Below are 20,367 nucleotides of genomic sequence, written 5' to 3'. Positions count from 1 at the left end.
GAAGCTCCTGGCTCGCACCTTCTGCCCTGATACTTATGCTGATGCAGAGTAAGAACTCATGGTACTGCGTGGAAAGAACCTTGGATGGTGTTCTAAGTGTGTTGAAAAGCACATATGGGGAATGGAGAAAAAAAAAAGAAGAAGAAAAGATCCAAGGATAGTGCGGAGCTCTTCACTCAGATGGAGAACAGAGGTGGATGAGTGAGAAGAGACAGAGCCGAAGTCTTGCTTTGAACTCCTTAAAGTGTCTAGACCTCCCAGGGAGGAAGCCCAGTAGGAAGTTGAATATATGAATCTGGGGCTCACAACGGAAGTCAGGGCCACAGATAAAATTTGGGGGAGTCATGACAGCCTGCATATAACACCTCAGCAAAGCTGAGTAATCTAGCATGTATCATATGAAAGAAGAGAGACCCCATTGCCGCCTTAAATCTCAGCGTCCAAGAAATTTGATTCTAAAGTTTAATGGAACTTGAAAGCACCACAAAATGTAAGATGAAACCCCAAAGTGCGACAATACTGGTATGAATTAGCAGTCAATGAATAGGCATGGTTTGAATGAATGAGGTCCAAACAGCCTTTCCAACTCTGAAATACTATGATGCTGGTATTATTCAAATGTCTCTCTACCCAAGATGTTATAGGTTGAGTAGGGCTCTCCTAAGGATATGTTTGTGTCCAGAACTTGTGAATGTGGCATTATTTGGGAAAAGAGCCTTTTGTTTATTTTGCAAATGTAATTGAGTTAAGAATCTTAAGATCATCCTGAATTATCTGGGTGGGTCCCAAGTCCTATTGAAAGTGTCCTTATGAGACAGTCACAGAGGAGAGACAGGGGCAGAAGAGGGGAATGCTGTGTGACCGTAGTAGAGATTAGAGGGTTGGAGACTCTAGCCAGGGAAGCCAAGCACTGCTGCATCCATCAGAAGCAGGAAGGGACGAGGAGTCTGCCGGGAGCGCGGGCTTGCTGATGCACACCAGCCCTGCCAACACCTTGATGCAGGCTTTTGGCTCCAGAATTCTGAGTAAACAATTTCTATGGCTGTAAGCCACCCAGTTTGTGGAAATTTGTTACAAGAGCCAGAGGAGAGTAATGCATGTGGTGTCTTAGTGGATGCTAGTGTAAGGTTTCTTTTGGCGCTGTGCATTATTCTCAGCTAATGGTTTGCAACTCCAGCTCCACAGTAGACTCACCTAGAGAATGTATAAAAATGCTGATGTCTGGGACAGGGCCTCAGAGATTCTGATGCAGTGCTGGAGTGAGAACTGCTATTTAGCCATAGCAACTTAATATCATAGGGTGCACAGAAGTACGTGAAATGGGAATGTCTGTATCCTTTCTTTTTTTTTTTTTTTACCTGCAGAATTTTCTTTGGAATTTTACATTAGACACCTTTATTCCTGTGTATAAGACTATTCTTAGCAACTGGCTGAATGAATATAGCATCATCTGTTGGTATGGACCTACGGCTCTAAGACAGTCCTTTTCCACCATGAAGGGATCAACGGATGCTCTGACAAGTGGCCTCTGTTGCCCATCTGGTCCCTCGCTGCTGTCCCTAGAAGCATGGCGAGACCAAAGCTCCATAATGCCTATAGTGCCTAACTTTATAAATCAAAAGTTTCCCTTGCAAGCCCTCACTTCCTTGCCATCAGATGACAGTTGTGAATTTCTGTGCTACTTTTCATGTCACTTCATGTAAATAAATAAATAAATAAATAAATAAATAAATAAAACCTGCTGCAGGATGGGCTGAATAGGAGAAGAGTAAGTTATTCTTTGGAGGGAAGAGAATTCCTGGTTGTGGAACAAAGAAATGCCTTGTATGCCAGCCCTCCATAAATGTTTCTTTATTTGTGAAGTTGTGTGACCTCCCGTAGCGGGCTTTCTTGCGCATCAGTGCAGTCATGAGGGCGCTGCAGCCAGTCTTGCGTACTTGTCTGCAAAGGGCCTTTGACAAGAGCTCACTGCCTCTATTGACTCCCTGGGAAGTCTGAGGTCATGAGCTTGGCGGAGGCACAAGGGGCCCAATAAAGAGGATGGTTTTGCTCCCCTGAAACAAAGCCAGAAACTTTATCTCCTTTATTGTGCGCTTTGGGTCATGTGCTAACGATGAGGATTTCTCTAACACTAATCCCCCTAATGATGGCTTCTCCCAGCCCTTCCATAAACCCCACCAGGCCCCGTGGCTTGGCAGGCCAGACAGAATAAAGGCAGCACGGTGTTTGGCTTTTGAACTGAGTTCAAGGCAATTAAAGTCAAGGACTAAGGAGGAAAGAAGGAGGCTTAGAAATACCAGCATAATAAGTACTGTGACTGGAGCGCTCTGTAAATTAACTCAATTAGACAAAGCCTGATTTAACAGGGGGGAAGACCGGTGAGAAGTGCTACCCTCATTAAATGTGGCTGTTAGAGGCGCTTTCTAATGAAATTAAATTTGTGTTAGTTGTTTGAATTGTAAAATAGCATGTGCATGTATATATGTGCATATGTGTAGGTTCTGTGATTTCTTTTTAGAAAAGAGGGATTGAACTTAATATATATTTAAATAAATACCAAAAAATATCAAAACTTGAAGAGTGAATGCTCAGGAACCCAAGAGTGAAAGTCGAGGAGAAAGACAAGACAGAAAGGAGGAGCAGAGGCGTGTGAGTGCCCCCAATTACACAGCCATGGGCCCTCTGCACTGGGGGCTCCTGTTGGCTTGTCTGGGCTGTGGAATCCTGCCGGGAGCCTGGGCTCAGTTCCCCCGGGCCTGCATGACCTTGGACAGCCTGGTGAACAAGGAGTGTTGCCCACCTCTGGGTGTGGACCCTGCTAATACCTGCGGCTTTCTGGAGGGCCGGGGGCAGTGTACCGAGGTGCAAGTGGACACCAGGCCCTGGAGTGGCCCTTACGTCCTGCGGAACCAGGATGACCGTGAGCAGTGGCCAAGGAAGTTCTTCAACCGGACCTGCAAGTGCACAGGTGAGACCCGACCGGGCAGGTGTGGCCTGCGCTCCCAGCGTGGCGCAGCACCCCTGCGGCCAAGGATCCCCTCCCAAGGGAGGTGAGACTGCCAGGCCAGGCTTCCAAAGGCGAACCAGTGTGCTCCTGGAGCTGCGTATTTGCTAATGCTGATTGATGTCTTGGTTATATACTTCACAACCTCTCGTACATCTAGTTATGGCAACTACATAAACATCACACAGGCCAAGCTTGGGTTTATGAACGCGAGCCAACATACTTTTGGCTTGTTTGTTGGAAGGGGAGGCTAAAGAGCTGGAGAGGCAGCTTTGAAAATCAGAGCAAGTCCTTTCAAGACAGATTCGGTGCCTTGTCCTGAGATGGGTTTTCACTTGTGGAGAGGGGCGGGGGCGGCTTGGCATTCGGATACAGGCGGGAGCGGAAGGCAGGTGCTCCATAGGCCTGGCCTCAGCGTTTCTGAGGGTTCCAGAAGGTCCCAAAGGGTCCATCTTTCTCACTAAAGCTGTGGATGGGCCAAAGTTGGGGAGACAGGCAAGACAGCGCTTTAAGTGAGCAAGATACTCGTGGCTATCAGAGGTTGTCCTTGACTCTTGTCCGGATTTGCACTAGGCATTACACCGTTTGCTCAGCATCCCTCTTCTGCGCCCGGGTCTGCCTTACTGTCTCCTTGGCATCTCTGCACAGTGCCCATTCCTCCGGCCCTTCAGGGTCTTTTCACATCCTCTTCGATCATGTGTCCCTCCAGTTTTCAGCAGCCGTGCACAACGGTGAGGGCACTCAAAAGTTGGTAGGGCGTTTGAAATCCAAAAACATATGTGGCAGCTTCCACAAAGCCCTTGGACACTGTCCTTTGGTGACTGGCTACACAAGACTTTTTCCTTTCTAAAATATTTTTTAAAGCCGGGTGTGGTGGTGCACACTTGTAATCCCAGTATTTGGGAGACTGAAACAGGATTGTGGTTCACCGACAGCCTCAGCTATTTAGTGAGGCCCTTTGAAACTCAGTGCAACCTGTTTCAAAATAAAGACTAAAAAATAGGGTGGGGGTTATAGCTCAGGGGTAGAATGCCCCTGGCTTCCATCCCAGTACTGACACACACACACACACACACACACACACACACACACACACATATATATATATATATATATATATATATATATAATCTTATGATGCTGGGACATAGGAGAATACTGAGAATGGATCCATGTATGGTTCTGAAGAGGCATTTCACTAGGAAAGCTAGTGAGACCTTTGATACTGATGTAGGAATTATTTGATTTTTTTAAATCATAAAGTTTTGGCTTTAGAATCACTTTGTAATCGTATATAACTTTTATTTATGTTATAAATTAGTATATTAAGATGTCATATTAATGTAATAACTCTATTGACATGTAATATTTTTATATATCTTCCTCTGGCATTGAGTATTGAATCCAGGCCCTTTGTACATGCTAGGTGAGCACTCTACCACTGAGTTACATCCCCGGTTCTTGTAATTATATTTTCAAGTATGTGATCCAAAGGAATTTTTTAGGTCTGAGTTTTTCTCTGGGTACTCATTGTGACAAAAATTTTAACAGCATATTGAGTATATATTGTCTGTTTTCTAAGCCACCGGAACATTTCTATAAACATTGTCTGCTAGATTCTCCTGAATCTTCAGTGTAACACAGGGTGCCAGGTTTCATAATACAGGTGAAATCAGAAAACTACACCAACATAGTCACTTCTTTGTTCAATTCCCTAAAACACTCTATGAGAATTATTTTCATGGCAATAGATGACAAAGTGCCCCAACTTTCAAAGGTTGGGAATCACCATTTTATAGAATCCCGAGGCAAAAGATTTTAGTAAATCAGATACAATTTTTAACTCTTCTTACCATCACCTCCTTTACCTTTTTGTCCTGGCTAGCAAATTTATTTTTAAAAGATGGGGTTGGAAAGAACAGAGACCATCAGGATAGAAGGGGCAGCTGCTAGTTCCCTCTGCTGTCACTTGCTCCAGAAATGACAGAACTTTGCATCGTGGTGACCCACTTTCAGAACACAGAGGAGTCCCCTGCTCCAGAAGGCGAGGAGCCAGAAACAGGGCTGTCCTGTACGTGCAGGTGGCAAGGACATCACATCACTGTAGGCCACAGACAGAGCCTTCTTGGGTTCGTGGCCTCCACCTCCAGCCATTAAGGCCACGGCTGCCAGCCCACCCTCAGGCTGGGGCTCATCTAGACTCACTCAGGACTGTCACTCTTTCTTTCCATAGCAAGTTTTTGAATATGTGTGTGTGTGTGTGTGTGTGTGTGTGTGTGTGTGTGCGCGCGCACGCACATGTATCTATATCTCTTTCTTTCCATAGTAAGTTTGTAAATATATGTATATTCACGGGGCTCTCCTCTTTGGCAGCCTCAAGATTCTTTTGCAAATGAAATCCCTGGGATCATTTAAAAATTTTTAAGGAAGAAATGCAGATTAACTTCCAGGAACTAGCTGATATATTACTTCTATTGATGATCTTGAATTTTGTTAATCCATTGGAAAACTAAATACCCCATTCTGACAATCATGAATATATATATATATATATATATATATATATATATATATATATATATATATGTTTATTTATATATATTCCTACATATATAGGATAGAATATATATATGTTTATTTATATATATATTCCTACATATATAGGATAGAATATATATATATATATATATATATATATATATATATATATATATATATACATATATGGGAGAGAGAAAGGAATTGAAACAACCAGGGGCATTCTACCTCCGAGCTACACTCCCAACCCTTTTTATTTGTTGTTTTGAAATACAGTCTTGCTAGGTTGCTAAGAGTCTCCCTATATTGCTAAGGCTCTCCTCCAACCTGTGATCCTCCTGTCTCAGCCTCTCAAGTACTGGGGTTACAGGTGTGTGTACCACACTAGCTGTGTGTGTATGTGTGTGTGTGTGTGTGTGTGTGTGTGTGTGTGTGTTTAAAGATACCTTACAGGCCGGGCGTGGTGGCGCACGCTTGTAATCCCCGCGCTTGGGAGGCAGAGACAGGAGGATCTCGCAGGTTCGAAGCCAGCCGTGCTGGCTTAGGAGACCCTGTTTCCAAAAATAAAATAGGTCTGGGAGTGTAGCCCGGAGATAGATGGGCTTCCAGGAACCCCAGTACCACCAAAAATAAATAAATAAATAAATAAATAAATAAATAAATAAATAAAGATATCTTACAATTTTCTCTATGAGTTTATTTGTTTTAAACTTCCAGTTATAGTAAGGTTTGGTTGGTATACATGACATGTACATAATTAATATACAGATATTCATAATATATTTGAATATCTGTATATAAGTCCTCATGTTACTGGCACCACAATCAAAGTAATTAGCATACACATCACCTCCAAAAGTTTCTTTGCTTTTTGTCTTTGTAAGAATACTTAATACAAGCTCTATTTTGTTTCCACTTTTTTTTTTTTTTCTTTTGCGGGTCTGGGGATGGAACCCAGGGGCATTTGACCTCTGAGCTATACCCCCTGCCCTATTTTTTATTCTTTATCTTGAAACAGGGTCTCACAAAGTTGCAGAGGGCCTCACTAAGTAGCTGAGGCTGTTCGCGAACTGTGATCCTCAGGTCTCAGCCTCCCAAATGCTGGGATTACAAGTGTGCGCCACCACGCCCAGCTTTGTTTCCACATTTTTAAGTGCATAGCACCTTATTATTAACTCTAAGTGCAGTGTGGTGCAGTAGATCTCTGGTATATTCTTGATTTGTGTCACTGCCACTTGTTCTTTAAGAGCAATTCCCCACCTCTCCATCCCCCTTCCCTGGTAACCACCATTCTGTTGTCTACTTCAAAACATTTGACTATTCTAGAGGCCTCATTTAGGAATAATCATGAAATATCTGTCTTCCTGTGACTGACTTATTTCCCTTAGCACAATGTCTTCTGAGTCTATTCACATCGTTGCAAATGTTGGGATTTTCTTTATTTTTTAAAGGTAAAAATACTATTCCACTATGTCTCTGTAACAATTAGATGGCTTTGCTTATGTTGGCTGGATGGTCTTTTTCTTTAAGTCTTAGGGCACCAGACCTTAGAGACTGAGCTGGGAAGTTCAATAATCACCATTTTGTGCTGGTTCAAGTGTCCTAGAGCAAGACATGTGTCCTCCAGTTGTCTTCTCCCCTAAAGTGACCTGCTCTCCAGGTTTTTCATGGTTTGCTGGTAGCCTTTGGAATTCGAGCCTCCTCTTAAGCCTCCCAAAGGCCCTCCTCCCCGGCAGCCTCAAGATTCTTTTGCAAATGGAATCCCTGGAGCTCTCTTGGGATCATCTAAAAATTCTTAAGAAAGAAATGCAGATTAAGTTCCAGCAAGCAGCTGATAAATTACTTCTATTGATGATCTTGAATTTTGTTAATCCATTGGAAAACTAAATACCCCATTCTGACAATCATAAGGCTGGTAAAAGAATTTTAGCCTAATAAAGAAAACAAACTCTGAGATTAAAAAAAAAAAAGACCTCTAAATACTATGCTCAAATTCCTCATAGAGAATTTCACTATTCTCTGTAGGGATAAATCGTAACACACACACACACACACACACACACACACACACACACACATGCAATAATTTTAATAATTGTCAGGAAGAGCTGAATTTCTGGAGACCTTGGCACCAGCCATTCACCTCTAAGGCTTACTTTTCAGTTGGCATTTATGAGAACATACCGGTGGCAGCTGTGTCTTTGGGCTTTGAAAACTTAGGCACCAAATAGCTTTGGAACAGTTGGCTGAGAACTGCTTGTTTGTACAAGTGACTAGGTGCCTCCATTTTCCAATCTCTGCAATGGGGATAATGATGAAACCACACTTGTAAATTCTTTTTGAGCTCTGTAGATGAAAGGACCTGTGTCAGTATAAAGTATTGTTATTAAAATAATAGAATCTCTAATTAAAAGGAATAGGCTATTTAGGGTTCTTGTAAATTCACTAATCAGTGGTCGTTAAGCCCATTTAGTCTAATAGCTTTCTGAGGCTGAGCTCATGAGGTACAAGTAGGAACGTGCGCTGTTTAGATCTTCTCACTCTCTTGATCCCGGGCCCCGATGGTAGAGGACTCTGACTCTTTAAATTTAATTCTTGCTTAAGGACGTACTCAATGGTAGATAGATTGGTATCATGCATTTCCCCTCCCCTCTCCATTTCCAGTAAGAGAACGCAATCCTCTCTAAACTGTACCCATTTCTTGTGTATTTTTTACTACCAATGAATTAAATTTTTTTGTGTGTGTGGTACTGAGGATGGAACCCAGGGGCCTTCTACCTCCAGGCTGCACTCCCAGACCTATTTTATATTTCAAGTGGAAACGGTCTCTTAAGCCAGCTGAGGCTGGCTTCGAACCTGCACGATCCTCCTGTCTCAGCCTCCTAAGCGCGGGGATTACAAGCGTGTGCCACCGCGCCTGGCTTTTACTACCAGTGAATTAAGGACAAAAATAACGTATGTGAAATTGATGTAAGATACTACCCAAAAATCTAAATTACATAAACAAATATTTTGCATGCTAAGTTTTCACGTTGTTAAACTTTTCGGTTGTTTTCGTTAGCCTTTTTTCATTCCTTTATTTATTTATGCCTTTGTTTATGTACTTGTTTTTTTCTACATTCCAGCTTTTAATTTTTTTTTTTTTTTGTAGCTGGGCTTGGTGGCACATGGGTGCAATTCCAGCATTTGGGAGGCTGACAGGATGATCGCGGTTCACAGACAGCCTCAGCTACTACTTAGAGAGGCCCTTTGCAACTCAGTGAGACCCTGTTTCAAAATGAAGAATATTTTGTTTTGTTTTGTTTTGAAACAGGGTCTTTCTAGGTGGCTGAGGGTCTCACTACATGACTGAGGCTGCCCTTGCACTGTCTCAGCCTCCCAAATACCTAGATCCCAGACGTGGCACCACCACGCCTGGCTGTCATCAGCATTTTGACACATTCTTTAGGCTGGGTTTGCCAAGTGCATGTATATCCCTGGCACTCTGAACCACATTTTGATGTGAAACTACAATGCACCAATGAAAGCATTAAAAGCAAAAAAGATAAAAAGAAAGGAACCTTCCTACTGAGCTTTGGTGGATTCCTCTGAAACATGTTAGAAAGGAACTTTTTAAGTGATACATTTCCCAGGCACAGGGAGCTCAAATGCTGACACATGCTTTCTTATTAGACTTGTGCTAATGGTCGCTCCCGAAGTCTGAAGCACCTCTGATCTGAGTCAGGATGAAGCATGCTGCCTCTGTCTTCCCGCAGAGCTGGGCCTCTTCCCATTTTCACTTTTCCCACAGTTAGACGCGTGCTGGTATTTCACCACGCACACACCTTTCCTTCCCATTACCCAACGGCACCGCGCCTCTTTATGTTTGTATCCCCTACGCCCAAAGCCTTTTATTCTATTTTTTCCTTCATCATTTGGCCAACAGACATGTACTTAGCACTGATTTATGTTGGGTCCTTCGTGCATGGGGAGGGGAGGGGAAACAGATACAATTCTTACCGTGTGTACAGTGTAGTGATAGGCGGGACAGATATAAAAACAAATACTTGCTATACTACTTACTTAGGAAGCTGCATGTAAGGATACCACTACTTAGCGTGTACTCTGTATCGGATGCAATGTGTGCCTGTATTGATGTGCTTGTTCTTCATACGAGCTTGGTGAAATAGAACTCTTGTCCTGGTGGGACAGGCTCTGAGACGTGCATCTCAAGGTCACCAGGGGCGGCCATCTGTCTGAACCAGAGCAGAGAAAGCTATGGGAGCCCAGAGGAAGGCTCATTGAGAGTTTTGTTATTATTATTTTTTAAAGCTTTACTTTTTAGAACAGTTTCAGGTTCACAGTAAAATTGATCAGAATTACAGAGATTTCCCTTATATCCTCTACCATGTCACCCCGCTCCCCAGCCTTCCTACTAGGAAGGGATCTTTAAGTTTTGACTGACCATTAAGTAGAAGAGGTTCAGTAAATTATCTGTTCAATAAATAATGAATAGTATTAAATTTTGTTTCTACTAACCAAAAGAAATCATGATAAAGCAGTAGTCTTAAAATTCATGGCATAAATTATGAATTTCCTGTTTTAACAATGAGACCCTAAGACTTAAAAACAATTTTTATGCAAATATAGAAATAAATTGAATTTATTATTATAACATTTAGGTGTGTTATTTTTTGGGGGGGATACTGGAGATTCAAACCAGAGACATTCTACCTCTGAGCTACACCCCCAGCTCCTTTTATTTTTTTATTTTTGTTTTGAAACAGGGTCTCACCAAGTTGCTAAGGGTCTCCTTGCTAAGTTGATGAGGCTGGTCTCAACCGCCATTCTCCTGTCTCAGCCTTCCCAAGTCCTGGGTTTGTAGGCGTGCACTACCACAACTGGCTTATGTTATTTCTTAGCATTAAAATATGTTTTTAGAGCATTTTTTTTTTTTTTGTGGTACTTTGGATGGAACCCAGGGGCATTCTACCTCTGAGCTACACCTCCAGCCCTATTTTTTTATTCTTTATTTTGAAACAAGGTCTCAATGAGCTACAAAGGGCCTCACTGAGTGGTAGCTGAGGCTGTCTTCAAACCCTGATTCTCCTGTCTCAGCCTCCCAAATGCTGGGATTACTAGCATGCACTACCATGCCTGGCTTTTAGAGCAATTTCAGATGTAAACAAACAGAGCAGAAAGCACATACAGCCTGTGTTCCTCCAACCCCACGTCCTCTGCTGTCGGTATCCTGTCTTACCCTGGTACACTTGTTGGGGTCAATGGACTACATTGATACATCACTGTCACCCACATTTCTTTGCCTTTTGAATCTAGGAGCGACTCTCCCATTACAGAGAAGTGTCTGTACCGTTACCTCCATCATCTAACTTGACTCCAGGGAACAGCTGAAAGTGTGAATTATAATTTGGGTAGTTAATATTCTTCAGATGAAGTTTGTTCAGTCACTTCTCAAAAAAGCTCTATTTCTATAAAAATCTATCAGAGTAGGTTTTAATCAAAATTGTTTTTAAAGCAGATATGAAATTTTGGCATGATAGCCTGAGGGAAAATAAATAGGTTCCAAGTTCCACAAAGGTCGAAGCTCCCCGAAGAGCCTGTGGGATTGACGGTAGCTGCTCAATAGACACTTGCTAAATACAGACTGTTTACTTAATAGCTTCAGTCCAGCCATCCACATAAATTTTGTGTTTAGCTCAAACTATTCAAAACCATGACTTTCAGTGTGGAAATAGAATTTTTCTTTATAAGTACCTTTTACTCATCTTCTCATAGGAAGCTGAAACAGAAATATACAGATGATTGACTTATATCAGAGCATGTAGAATATTTTGTATGTAACAAAGGAGCATGAGGCCCAAATAACCAATTATTATTACATTTAATTTTCCTGACCTATTATATTTTTAATAAAATTTTCTTCTGCATCAAAAAATTCATTGAGTTAATAGAAAGGGAAGTCATGCTTTTATTGTTTTTACAGTGTACAAAGGCTAATCATTCAGTTTTCATTCTGTTGGAAAAATTCTCATTTTCTTTAAACATCCACATAACCCTCTTTTTATGATGATAGTACTTTTTGCTTACCTATGTCTTGGTACTTAGAGTTTCAGACCCACATAACTGTCTCTCTATATGATGATAGTACTTTTTGCTTACCTATGTCTTGGTACTTATAGTTTATCCAAATTATTTACAGGACTGCCTTCTTTGCTAATCCACAAGGAGAAGGGGGAAAATTTATATTTATTACATTATCTGCAACCTACTTTACCTCTCCTTTGTTCATTCAACACACATTCATTTTGTACAAAGCCAAGCATAAGCTTCAGCAGTGAGACCACTGCCTTGCAGGTACTTAGAGCTGAGACAGCTATAGAGATGCTCAATAGCTGGTGTGATTGAAGTAGAATGACAGGCGCTGTGGGCCCACCTGAACTTGATAGATGGAGTGAAGAATGAATACGTAAGCTGCGCATGGTGGAACACACCTGCAGGCCCAAGCCAGCCGAGATAGGAGGATCACGAGTTTAAGGTCAGACTCTGCAACATAGCAAGGTCCTGAGCAACTTAGCGAAACTCTGTTTCAAAATTTAAAAATAAAATATAATAGGACTGGGGGTGTAGCTCAAAGGTAGAACACCCCTGAGTTCAATCCCCAGGACCAAACATACACACACGCGTGCGCACACACACACACACACACACACACACACACACACACACACACACCACAGCAGTATAGGAGCTGGGGTTTTGTGGCTCAGTGGTAGAGCACTTACCTAGCATAAGAGGCCCAGGATTTAATTCCCAGCACTGCAAAAAAACAAACCAACCAAACACACACACACACACACACACACACACACACACACACACACCCCATTGTCAGCTGAGAGGAGGGGTAGGTAGCTTAGAGAAGGAGGAATTTAAGAAGAAAGGTAAAAGTGTTCCCTGCACAAGGAATAGCAAGTAAACCGGCCTGGAGCAAGACTTAGGACTGAAAGGGAAGGGGACAGAGCCAGTAAGCTGGTCCATGTTCAATATTTCACATCACCCTTTTAATCCTTTTTTCTTTTTCTCTTTCGGGTCTGGGGATTGAACCCAGAAGCATTTTACCTCTGAGCTATATCTTCAGCCCGATTTTTGTATTCTTTATTTTGAAACAGGGTGTCAGTAAGTTGTGGAGAGCCTCACTAAGTAGCTGCGCTGAGGTCCTAGGGATTAGGACTTGAGCATATGCATTTTCAAGGGGGACAGTTCTACCTATAACAGCCTCGAATATATTTCTTATCCTATTTCTTTGCTGGAAATATTTCTAGGGAAATATTGTCCCCTAAGACTCCGACCCGCAGGGGCTTAGAGAACGACACAGACACCTCTTCAGCTGAAATATAAATTCTTCTTTAATGGATCCTTAATATGTCTCAATAATATGTCTCTTCTTCCTTTTAATGCGTACAGCAAGCACAATATATATCAGCATCATAATCCCTCCCTCTATTCCCTACCAACCCCAAGCTTCCCACGGCTAGGGCATGCACATTTCTGACTCTCTCATAGGCAGGCTGGTGGTAGCATGAGGCTTTGCGTCACTGATCATTCTGCAGGCACGTAGCATGGCACACTGCGCATGCTCAAGGAGACGTCCATCTTGTGAGTCTCATGACTTGGCTGCAAGCCTAGGCGCCATCTTGAATCCACGCTGGCAACAAGCCTGGGTGCCATCTCGGTCCAGCCGAGTGGGCCCCGACGGAATTTTCTAGTACTCGGTTCGCTTAGATTTTGAGAGTAAGGGAAGGAAATCGGCTTTAACAATAGAGATTTATTTTCTCATCGTCGAGGAGGAAAAAGCCCAAGACCAGGGTGCCAGCAGCAGGGCTAGTTTCTCCTGAGGCCTCTCTACTGGGTCTTCCCTCTGTGTGGGTCAGGAAATTGACTCGCTTTCATCAGCACTTTCATGTTTTCTTCCATTCTACCCCAGAACTCCAATTCATAAATTTCTTCCAAGCTACATGTTGCCATGACCAAAGTACCTAACAAGAACAGCTTGGAGGAGGAAAAGTTTATTTTGGCTCATGATTTCAGAGGTCAGTCCAGGGCTGGCTGGCTCCAAGGAAGAAACATAATGGTGGCAGGGCATGGTGGAGGAGAGCTGCTTGGCTCATGGAAAGGGAGAGAGCAGAGAGAGAGAGGGAGGGAGGGAGGGAGAGGAAGAGAGAGAGGGAAGGAGGGAGGGAGAGAGGGGGAGAAGCAGAGAGAGAAGGGGAGAGAGCAGAAAGAGAGAGGGAGAGAGCAGAGAGGAAGAGAAGGAGAGAGAGAGAGACCAGGAGAGGACAGAGAAGAGGAGAGGACAGAAGAGAGAGAGAAAAGGAAGAGGAGAGGAGATAAGAGGAAAGGAGAGAGAGAAGGAAGAGAAGAGAGAAAAGGAAGAGAAGAGGAAAGGAGAGAGAGAAGGAAAAAGAGAAGAGAGAGATGAGAGAGAGGAGGAAGAAGAAGAAGGAGGAGGAGGAGAGGCGATGGCAGGGGAACGAAGGGAACAGGAGAGAAGAAGAGAAGAACAAGAAGAAGGAGAAGGAGAGGGAGAAAGGAGGAGAGGAAATGAGAAGAGAGACAGATATTGTCCCCAAGTCCATACCTTCAGCGGCCTAATTCCTCCAGCCACACCCTACCTGCCTATCATTACCAGCCAGCAAACCCATTCAAATGATTAACCCATCAATGGATTTATCCACTGATGAGGTCAACGCCCTGAACATTTCTGTATTGCCAACACTTGAGCTGTTCCAGGGGCACATCCTGTTATCTAAGCCATAACTCTATATAACACGCTTCTTTCATCTTTCCCTTTTTATATACTAGGAAACTTCACTGGCTATAACTGTGGAGACTGCAAGTTTGGCTGGACGGGCCCCAACTGTGACCAGAGGAAACCTCAGGTTGTCCGGCAGAACATCCATGCCTTGACCCCTCAGGAGCGGGAGCAGTTTTTGGGCGCCTTGGACCTGGCAAAGAAGACGGTTCACCCCGACTATGTGATCACCACGCAGCACTGGCTGGGCCTGCTGGGGCCCAATGGGACGCAGCCACAGATCGCCAACTGCAGCATTTATGATTTTTTTGTGTGGCTCCATTATTATTCTGTTAGAGATACATTATTAGGTGGGTTTCCCCCCGTGACTTCAGGTTTGTGCTTGGGTGGGGAGATGGGCTGGGAAGTCCTTTGACAAAAGTTAATTTAAAGGAGAGCAACCTAGAAGGCAGGGCTAGATTTAGGAAAGCCATAGGCTTTCCACAGTTAGAATGGAGCAGTCTCTTCCTGGGCCGTGGCTGCAGATACTTCAAAGACTTCAAAGTTTCCCTCTTCTAGTTTATGTTTGGTTCAAAGTCTAAACTGTTCTCCGGGAAGCTGTTAATCCTCAAACAAATGAGCTGGTGAAGTAAAGGCAAATTCTTTTTTGATTCTAGAAAAAAAGTACATTTTACAATCTGACTGAAATCCCTCTCTGACCTTTTCTTCAAATTAGAGGAATTAACTGAACATGTGTGGAAGCACATGTCACTTTTTTGTGTGTGGAGCTGGAGTGATTGCGTTGGAGGTCTGTGTCTTTACAGTGCGTTAGGTAACCCCTGTGGTCCTCATGTGTTGCTAGGACTTCCCAGGCTTTTAATCCAAGGAAGTGGATAAAGTGAGCCACAGCAATGCAGAGTTCCTTGCCTTTCAGCTCATGGTTATGTTCAATGATTGAGAAAATAGTAAAATAAAAATAATGCTTGAGGAATATTGAGGACCTTCCCAGGTTCTACAGTCTGGAGCCCGAGTAGGACTCGGAATGGGACATGGTCTGTGATCGACCCTCCTTAATCAAGCAGGTTTAGATTCAACCTCAGTTATTTATCAGCTGGGAAGAAGCCATGGGTTGGTTTGTTCTGGGAGAATGAACCCATTCTAGATTCTTCTCATAGCATCTCTGCACACTCGGCTACACCTGCGGCCATCCCTCCGTGGGGGGTTCCTTTGTCAAGGTCAGAGTGAATAAAGACCTGGAGCTTACTTGGAATATTTTCCCTTGGCATTGCCACCCTGTATGTATCACGTGTTCCCCGTCCTTCGATGCCCCCTTCAAGTTTGGTGGACTTGAAACTTTGCTCCAGATGAAACCATTTTTTAAAAGCCAGTGTCGCTGAGAGTAGCGGCGAGTTTGCTCTCAGTATGAGTCTTTTTCAAACCTGCCTCACAGGTAAACATCCGTCTTTCTTTATCGATAGCTAAGGAGGCTCTTCTGCTACCAACCTTTATAGTTTTTCTGTCATCACTCCGAGCAGGTTTTGCTTTATGAGAGGGTAGTCTCTCAAGAGGAAAAGAAAACTATTGTTTCTGGTCATATCTAGGAATTAAATTTATATTCATGTCTGTTCCACTCTCTGAAGTTATTATAGGTACTTTGAAAAAGAACTAAAGTTAGCTAAAGTTTCTACATAACCATCAAAAGCTGATATGAAAGGTGCAAGAGGGATGGAGCACACAGGAAGGAGGGCATCAAATTGCCCAAAGCGTTTCACTAAAATTGGCAGTTCCAGTGGCCAGCTAAATTGGTTCGAATGTATTTTTCTCTTTTCTGGTCTCAGCCACCATGCCTGTCAACTAGCAGCTGTAACTGATTGATGGGCGAGGCTGAATCCACTGAAGCTCTTTTTTGGTTATATAAGTGCTGCATTAGGACTGTGACTGAAGTTGCTATATTACTAATTAATCCTTCTCTCTTAAATTTGTGCATTTGTAAGAGACAGCTTGGAAAATGTCTTTTAAAAATATATTTCATTTAGGGATACTTTCATCTTACTTTCATCTTAATGAATTGTTGCACAAAAGATTAAATATGTAACAGGGCTAAATGCTAACAATGTCTTGGATTTCTAGCTTTCTGCTAAAAAAAAAAAATCAGACTTTTGAAAGATGAAAGTGATCTTACCCTAAAAGTGCTAGTCGATTCTAAAATTCTTTTGTTCATATTGTTATTGTTGCCTTTGAATAGATAAATAATGATTTTTTTTTACTAAAATATCACGTACTTACTGGCTGTAAGACACATATGTGAGCTTTAACATTTATTTTATGTTATTCATTTTTTATGGCACTAGGGATGGAACCCAGGGGCATTCTACCACTGAGTTACACGCCTCAGCCCTATTTTGTTTTTCTTTGAAACAGGGTCCTACTAGGTTGTTGAGAGTCTTACTACTTTCTGAAACTCTCCTGGAACCTTCCATCCTTCTGTCTCAGCCTCCCAAGTACTAGGATTACAAGCATGCTGCACCATGCCCAACTGAGCTTGAACATTTTAAATATCCTATACTGTGATCTGTACTGTTTTCCAATTGTTTTAGGACCAGGGCGCCCCTACAAGGCCATAGATTTCTCACACCAAGGGCCTGCCTTTGTGACCTGGCACCGGTACCACTTGTTGTGGTTGGAAAGAGATCTCCAGGTTGGTTGGTTGAAACTATACTTTTAATTTTAAAAATGTTGCATGTGTTTAAGGCATATTGTATAACATGACATTTTTTCTTTTCTTTTCTCTTCTTTTTGCGGTACTAGGGATAGAACCCAGAGCATCTACCTCTGAGCTACACCCCAGCCCTATATTTTATTCTTTATTTTGAAACAGGGTCTCACTGAGTTACAAAGGTCCTCACTAAGTGGCTAAGGCTGTCCATGAACCCACGATCCTCCTGTCTCAGCCTTCCAAATGCTGGGATTACAAGTGTGCATCACCACGCCTAGGTGTAACATGACATTTTGATATATTTATCTTTTTTTGTGGTACTGAGAATTGAACCCAAGGGCATTCTACAACCGAGCTAAATTCCTGGCCCTATTTTTAATTCATTATTTTGAAACAGGGTCTCACTAAGTTGCAGAGGACCTCACTAAGTAGCTGAGGCTGTCTGAAAACCCATGATCCCCTTGTCTCAGCCTCCCAATTAAAAGTGTGCACCACCACACCTGGCTTGATATACTTATCTTGGACAGTGAAGTGATATCACTGTTAAGAAAATTAACATACTCAGCATCTTCTATTTCTTGTGTGTGCTAAGAGCCTCTAAAATTGCTGGACATGGTGGTCCACACCTATAATTCCATTATGTGGGAGGCTGAGATAGAAGGATTGAAAGTTCAAGGATAGTCTTAGCAATTTAGTGAGACTCTCAGCAACCTAGCAAGGCCCCGTTTCAAAACCAAACCAAACCAAACAACAACAACAACAACAACAACAAAAAAGTAAAAAAGGCTGGGAGTGTAGCTTGGAAATAGAATGCCCCTGAGCTCAATTCCCAGTACCAAAAAAAGTCTCTAAAATATACTCTTTTGGCAAAATAAAGTATACAATATAGTATTATGAACTCTAGCCCTCATGTGGTATATTACATCTATAGATTTGTTCATCCTATAGAACTTACAAATTTACCTTTCAACCTACATCTTCCCACCTCACTTTCCTGGTAACCACTAGTTTGCTGTTTCTATGTGTTTGATTTTTTTTAAGATTCCACATATAACTGAGATGATGAAGTATTTTCATTTCTGCATCTGGCTCATTGCCTTCAGTATAATGTCTCTGGGTTTATGTATATTGTCACAATGGTCAGATTTCCCGCTTTATAAAGGTTGTGACATTAAAGGAAACATGTATCTTCTCCTTCTGTGCTTGGCTGATCTCACTTAACATAATGGTCTCCAGGACTTTCCATCTTCTTGCAAATGAAATAAATAAAATAAAAAGTCAAGTTATAAAAAAATAAAAAAATAAAGGTTGCGATATATATTATATCTATATAAGGTTGTGATATGTGTTCATATATAATATATTATGTATATTAACACATCATAACCTCAACATATATCACAACATAATATTGTTATATATTTAACACATACACATATGTATAATTTCACCCATCTATTGATACTTTTCATTGTTATACATTTGGTCAAGACTCTTGCCAATCCTTGTGCTATATGCCTTTTTGTTCTTGTTGCATCTGATGAGTAAATTAAGTGACTGGGCCTGACCTCTGCTTTCAGCGACTCACTGGTAATGCATCCTTTGCTTTGCCCTACTGGAACTTTGCTACTGGGAGGAATGAGTGTGACGTGTGCACAGATCAGTTGCTGGGGGCAGCAAGGCAAGGTGACCCGACTCTGATTAGTCAGAACTCGAGATTCTCCAGCTGGGAAGTTGTCTGTGACAGGTAATGTTATGCATGCCATGTGGAACTCCCAAGACTGTCTTCTCTGTGTCTGAGACATGCACATTATATTTCTTTATACCTCTGTTTCTAATGTGCATAGGCTTTTGCTTATGTATGTCCCATAGAAGATACGGTTTTTAAGTTATCAAATTTTTTTAGTAAAAAGACATAGCTATATCAAAAATCACATTGTGACATGAATATGCTTGGCCATCATTTTTAGATCAATGGTTTTAAAATTAGGAATCGTTCCTGTATTCAGCCAGCATTTGCTAAGCACCGATCATGTTCTAGGCGACCTCAATACTGCTAGGGATACAAAGGTGAATAAAATCCAGCCTCACTTTTGAATATCACTTTGTATTTACAGAGCTAGATTTCTGGCAAACACATTAGCATTCAGTCTGAGAAGTTTTATCATAGGTGTATGTGCAAACCCAAGAGGAGAGCCAGGCCAAGTCCCCAAGAGGTGGTGATGATGGTTCTGATGTAGAAGGAGGCACAGAACTCAGCCAGGTGGGGCAGGTGAGGAGAGCCTGAGAGGGTGGCAGGTGTGTCCTAGGTGGAGGGTAGCCATTTGTGGCTGGACCACGGGATATGGGAGAGGTAAGGAACACAGGCATATGTTCCAGGCGGGATGATCCCTGAACCCTGAAAGACCCTGCAAGCAGGTAGGTGGCCTGTAATCTAGGAACAATTCCCTCCTTAAAGACTCCTTGAATTTGTTTCTCTGTTCATGTGTAATATGGTGGTCCCTGCTGACCTTTCGGGGATGTATTCCAAGATGCCCAGTGGATGTCTGAAACCCAGAAGGTACCAAATCCTTTGTATATTGTTTTTTTTTTTTCCTATACAGAGAAAGAGACAGAGTGAAACCACATTCATATCATGTTTATTACAGTATATTGTTATATTTGTCCTATTTTATTATTGTTATTGTTAATCCCTACCATGCCTAATTTATAAGTTAAACTTTTATCATAGGTATTTCTGTGATACATGACAAGAGGCGTCTGTGATCCTACAAGTTTAGAGGATGCTGAGTTTAAAAGGCTTTATATATATATTTGTTTATTTATTTATTTTTGGTGGTACTGGGGATGGAACCCAGGGGCTTTTCTAACTCTGGGCTATACTCCCAGACCTATTTTATATTTTATTTGAAACAGGGTCTCACTAAGTTACTGAGAGCCTCACTAAGTAGCTGAGGCTGACTTCGAACTCGTGCGATCCTCCTGTCTCAGCCTCCCAAGTGCGGGGATTACAAGTGTGCACCACCACGCCCGGCTTAAAAGGCTTTTTAATTTTGGGGACATCTCTGAGCCTTTCCTGTCAAATGCATTATTATTCATCAAGAGAGACTTAAATATATCTGACCCCAAGACTCTTATTTCACAGCTGGCCTCACTGGAATGCACTCTGAGGAATGCCGACTAGGACGATTTTCATTTTTCCTAGCATTAGCATCTTGGCCCCTTTCGTCCTTGTGTGTGTGTTGATTTCATTCTTATATACCCAGTATTTTCCCCTTACCCTTTAAAATTCACACAATAAAATATTTAAAACCCTCC

At 42.2% G+C, this 20,367-nt stretch overlaps 1 protein-coding gene across 1 annotated transcript in view; it reads left to right on the top strand.

The window, feature by feature from the left end:
* Window positions 1-2,589: 2,589 nt before the first annotated feature.
* Window positions 2,590-20,367, top strand: part of DCT (dopachrome tautomerase) — a gene marked incomplete at its 3' end in the record, with an annotated part of 46,481 nt that continues 28,703 nt past the window's right edge. Inside the window, exons 1-4 of the mRNA XM_080688924.1 lie at window positions 2,590-2,968; window positions 14,405-14,704; window positions 16,931-17,031; window positions 18,630-18,796. Of these exons, the coding sequence (XP_080545050.1) occupies window positions 2,674-2,968; window positions 14,405-14,704; window positions 16,931-17,031; window positions 18,630-18,796 (863 nt within the window). The 5' untranslated portion in view covers window positions 2,590-2,673. The remainder of the gene's footprint in view (window positions 2,969-14,404; window positions 14,705-16,930; window positions 17,032-18,629; window positions 18,797-20,367) is intronic.

The sequence above is a fragment of the Muscardinus avellanarius genome (genome assembly GCF_963383645.1).
Source record: "Muscardinus avellanarius genome assembly, chromosome: 2".
NCBI lineage: Eukaryota > Metazoa > Chordata > Mammalia > Rodentia > Gliridae > Muscardinus > Muscardinus avellanarius.
The sequence above is the reverse complement of the archived record's forward strand: the minus strand, read 5'-3'. Positions and strand labels throughout refer to the sequence as shown.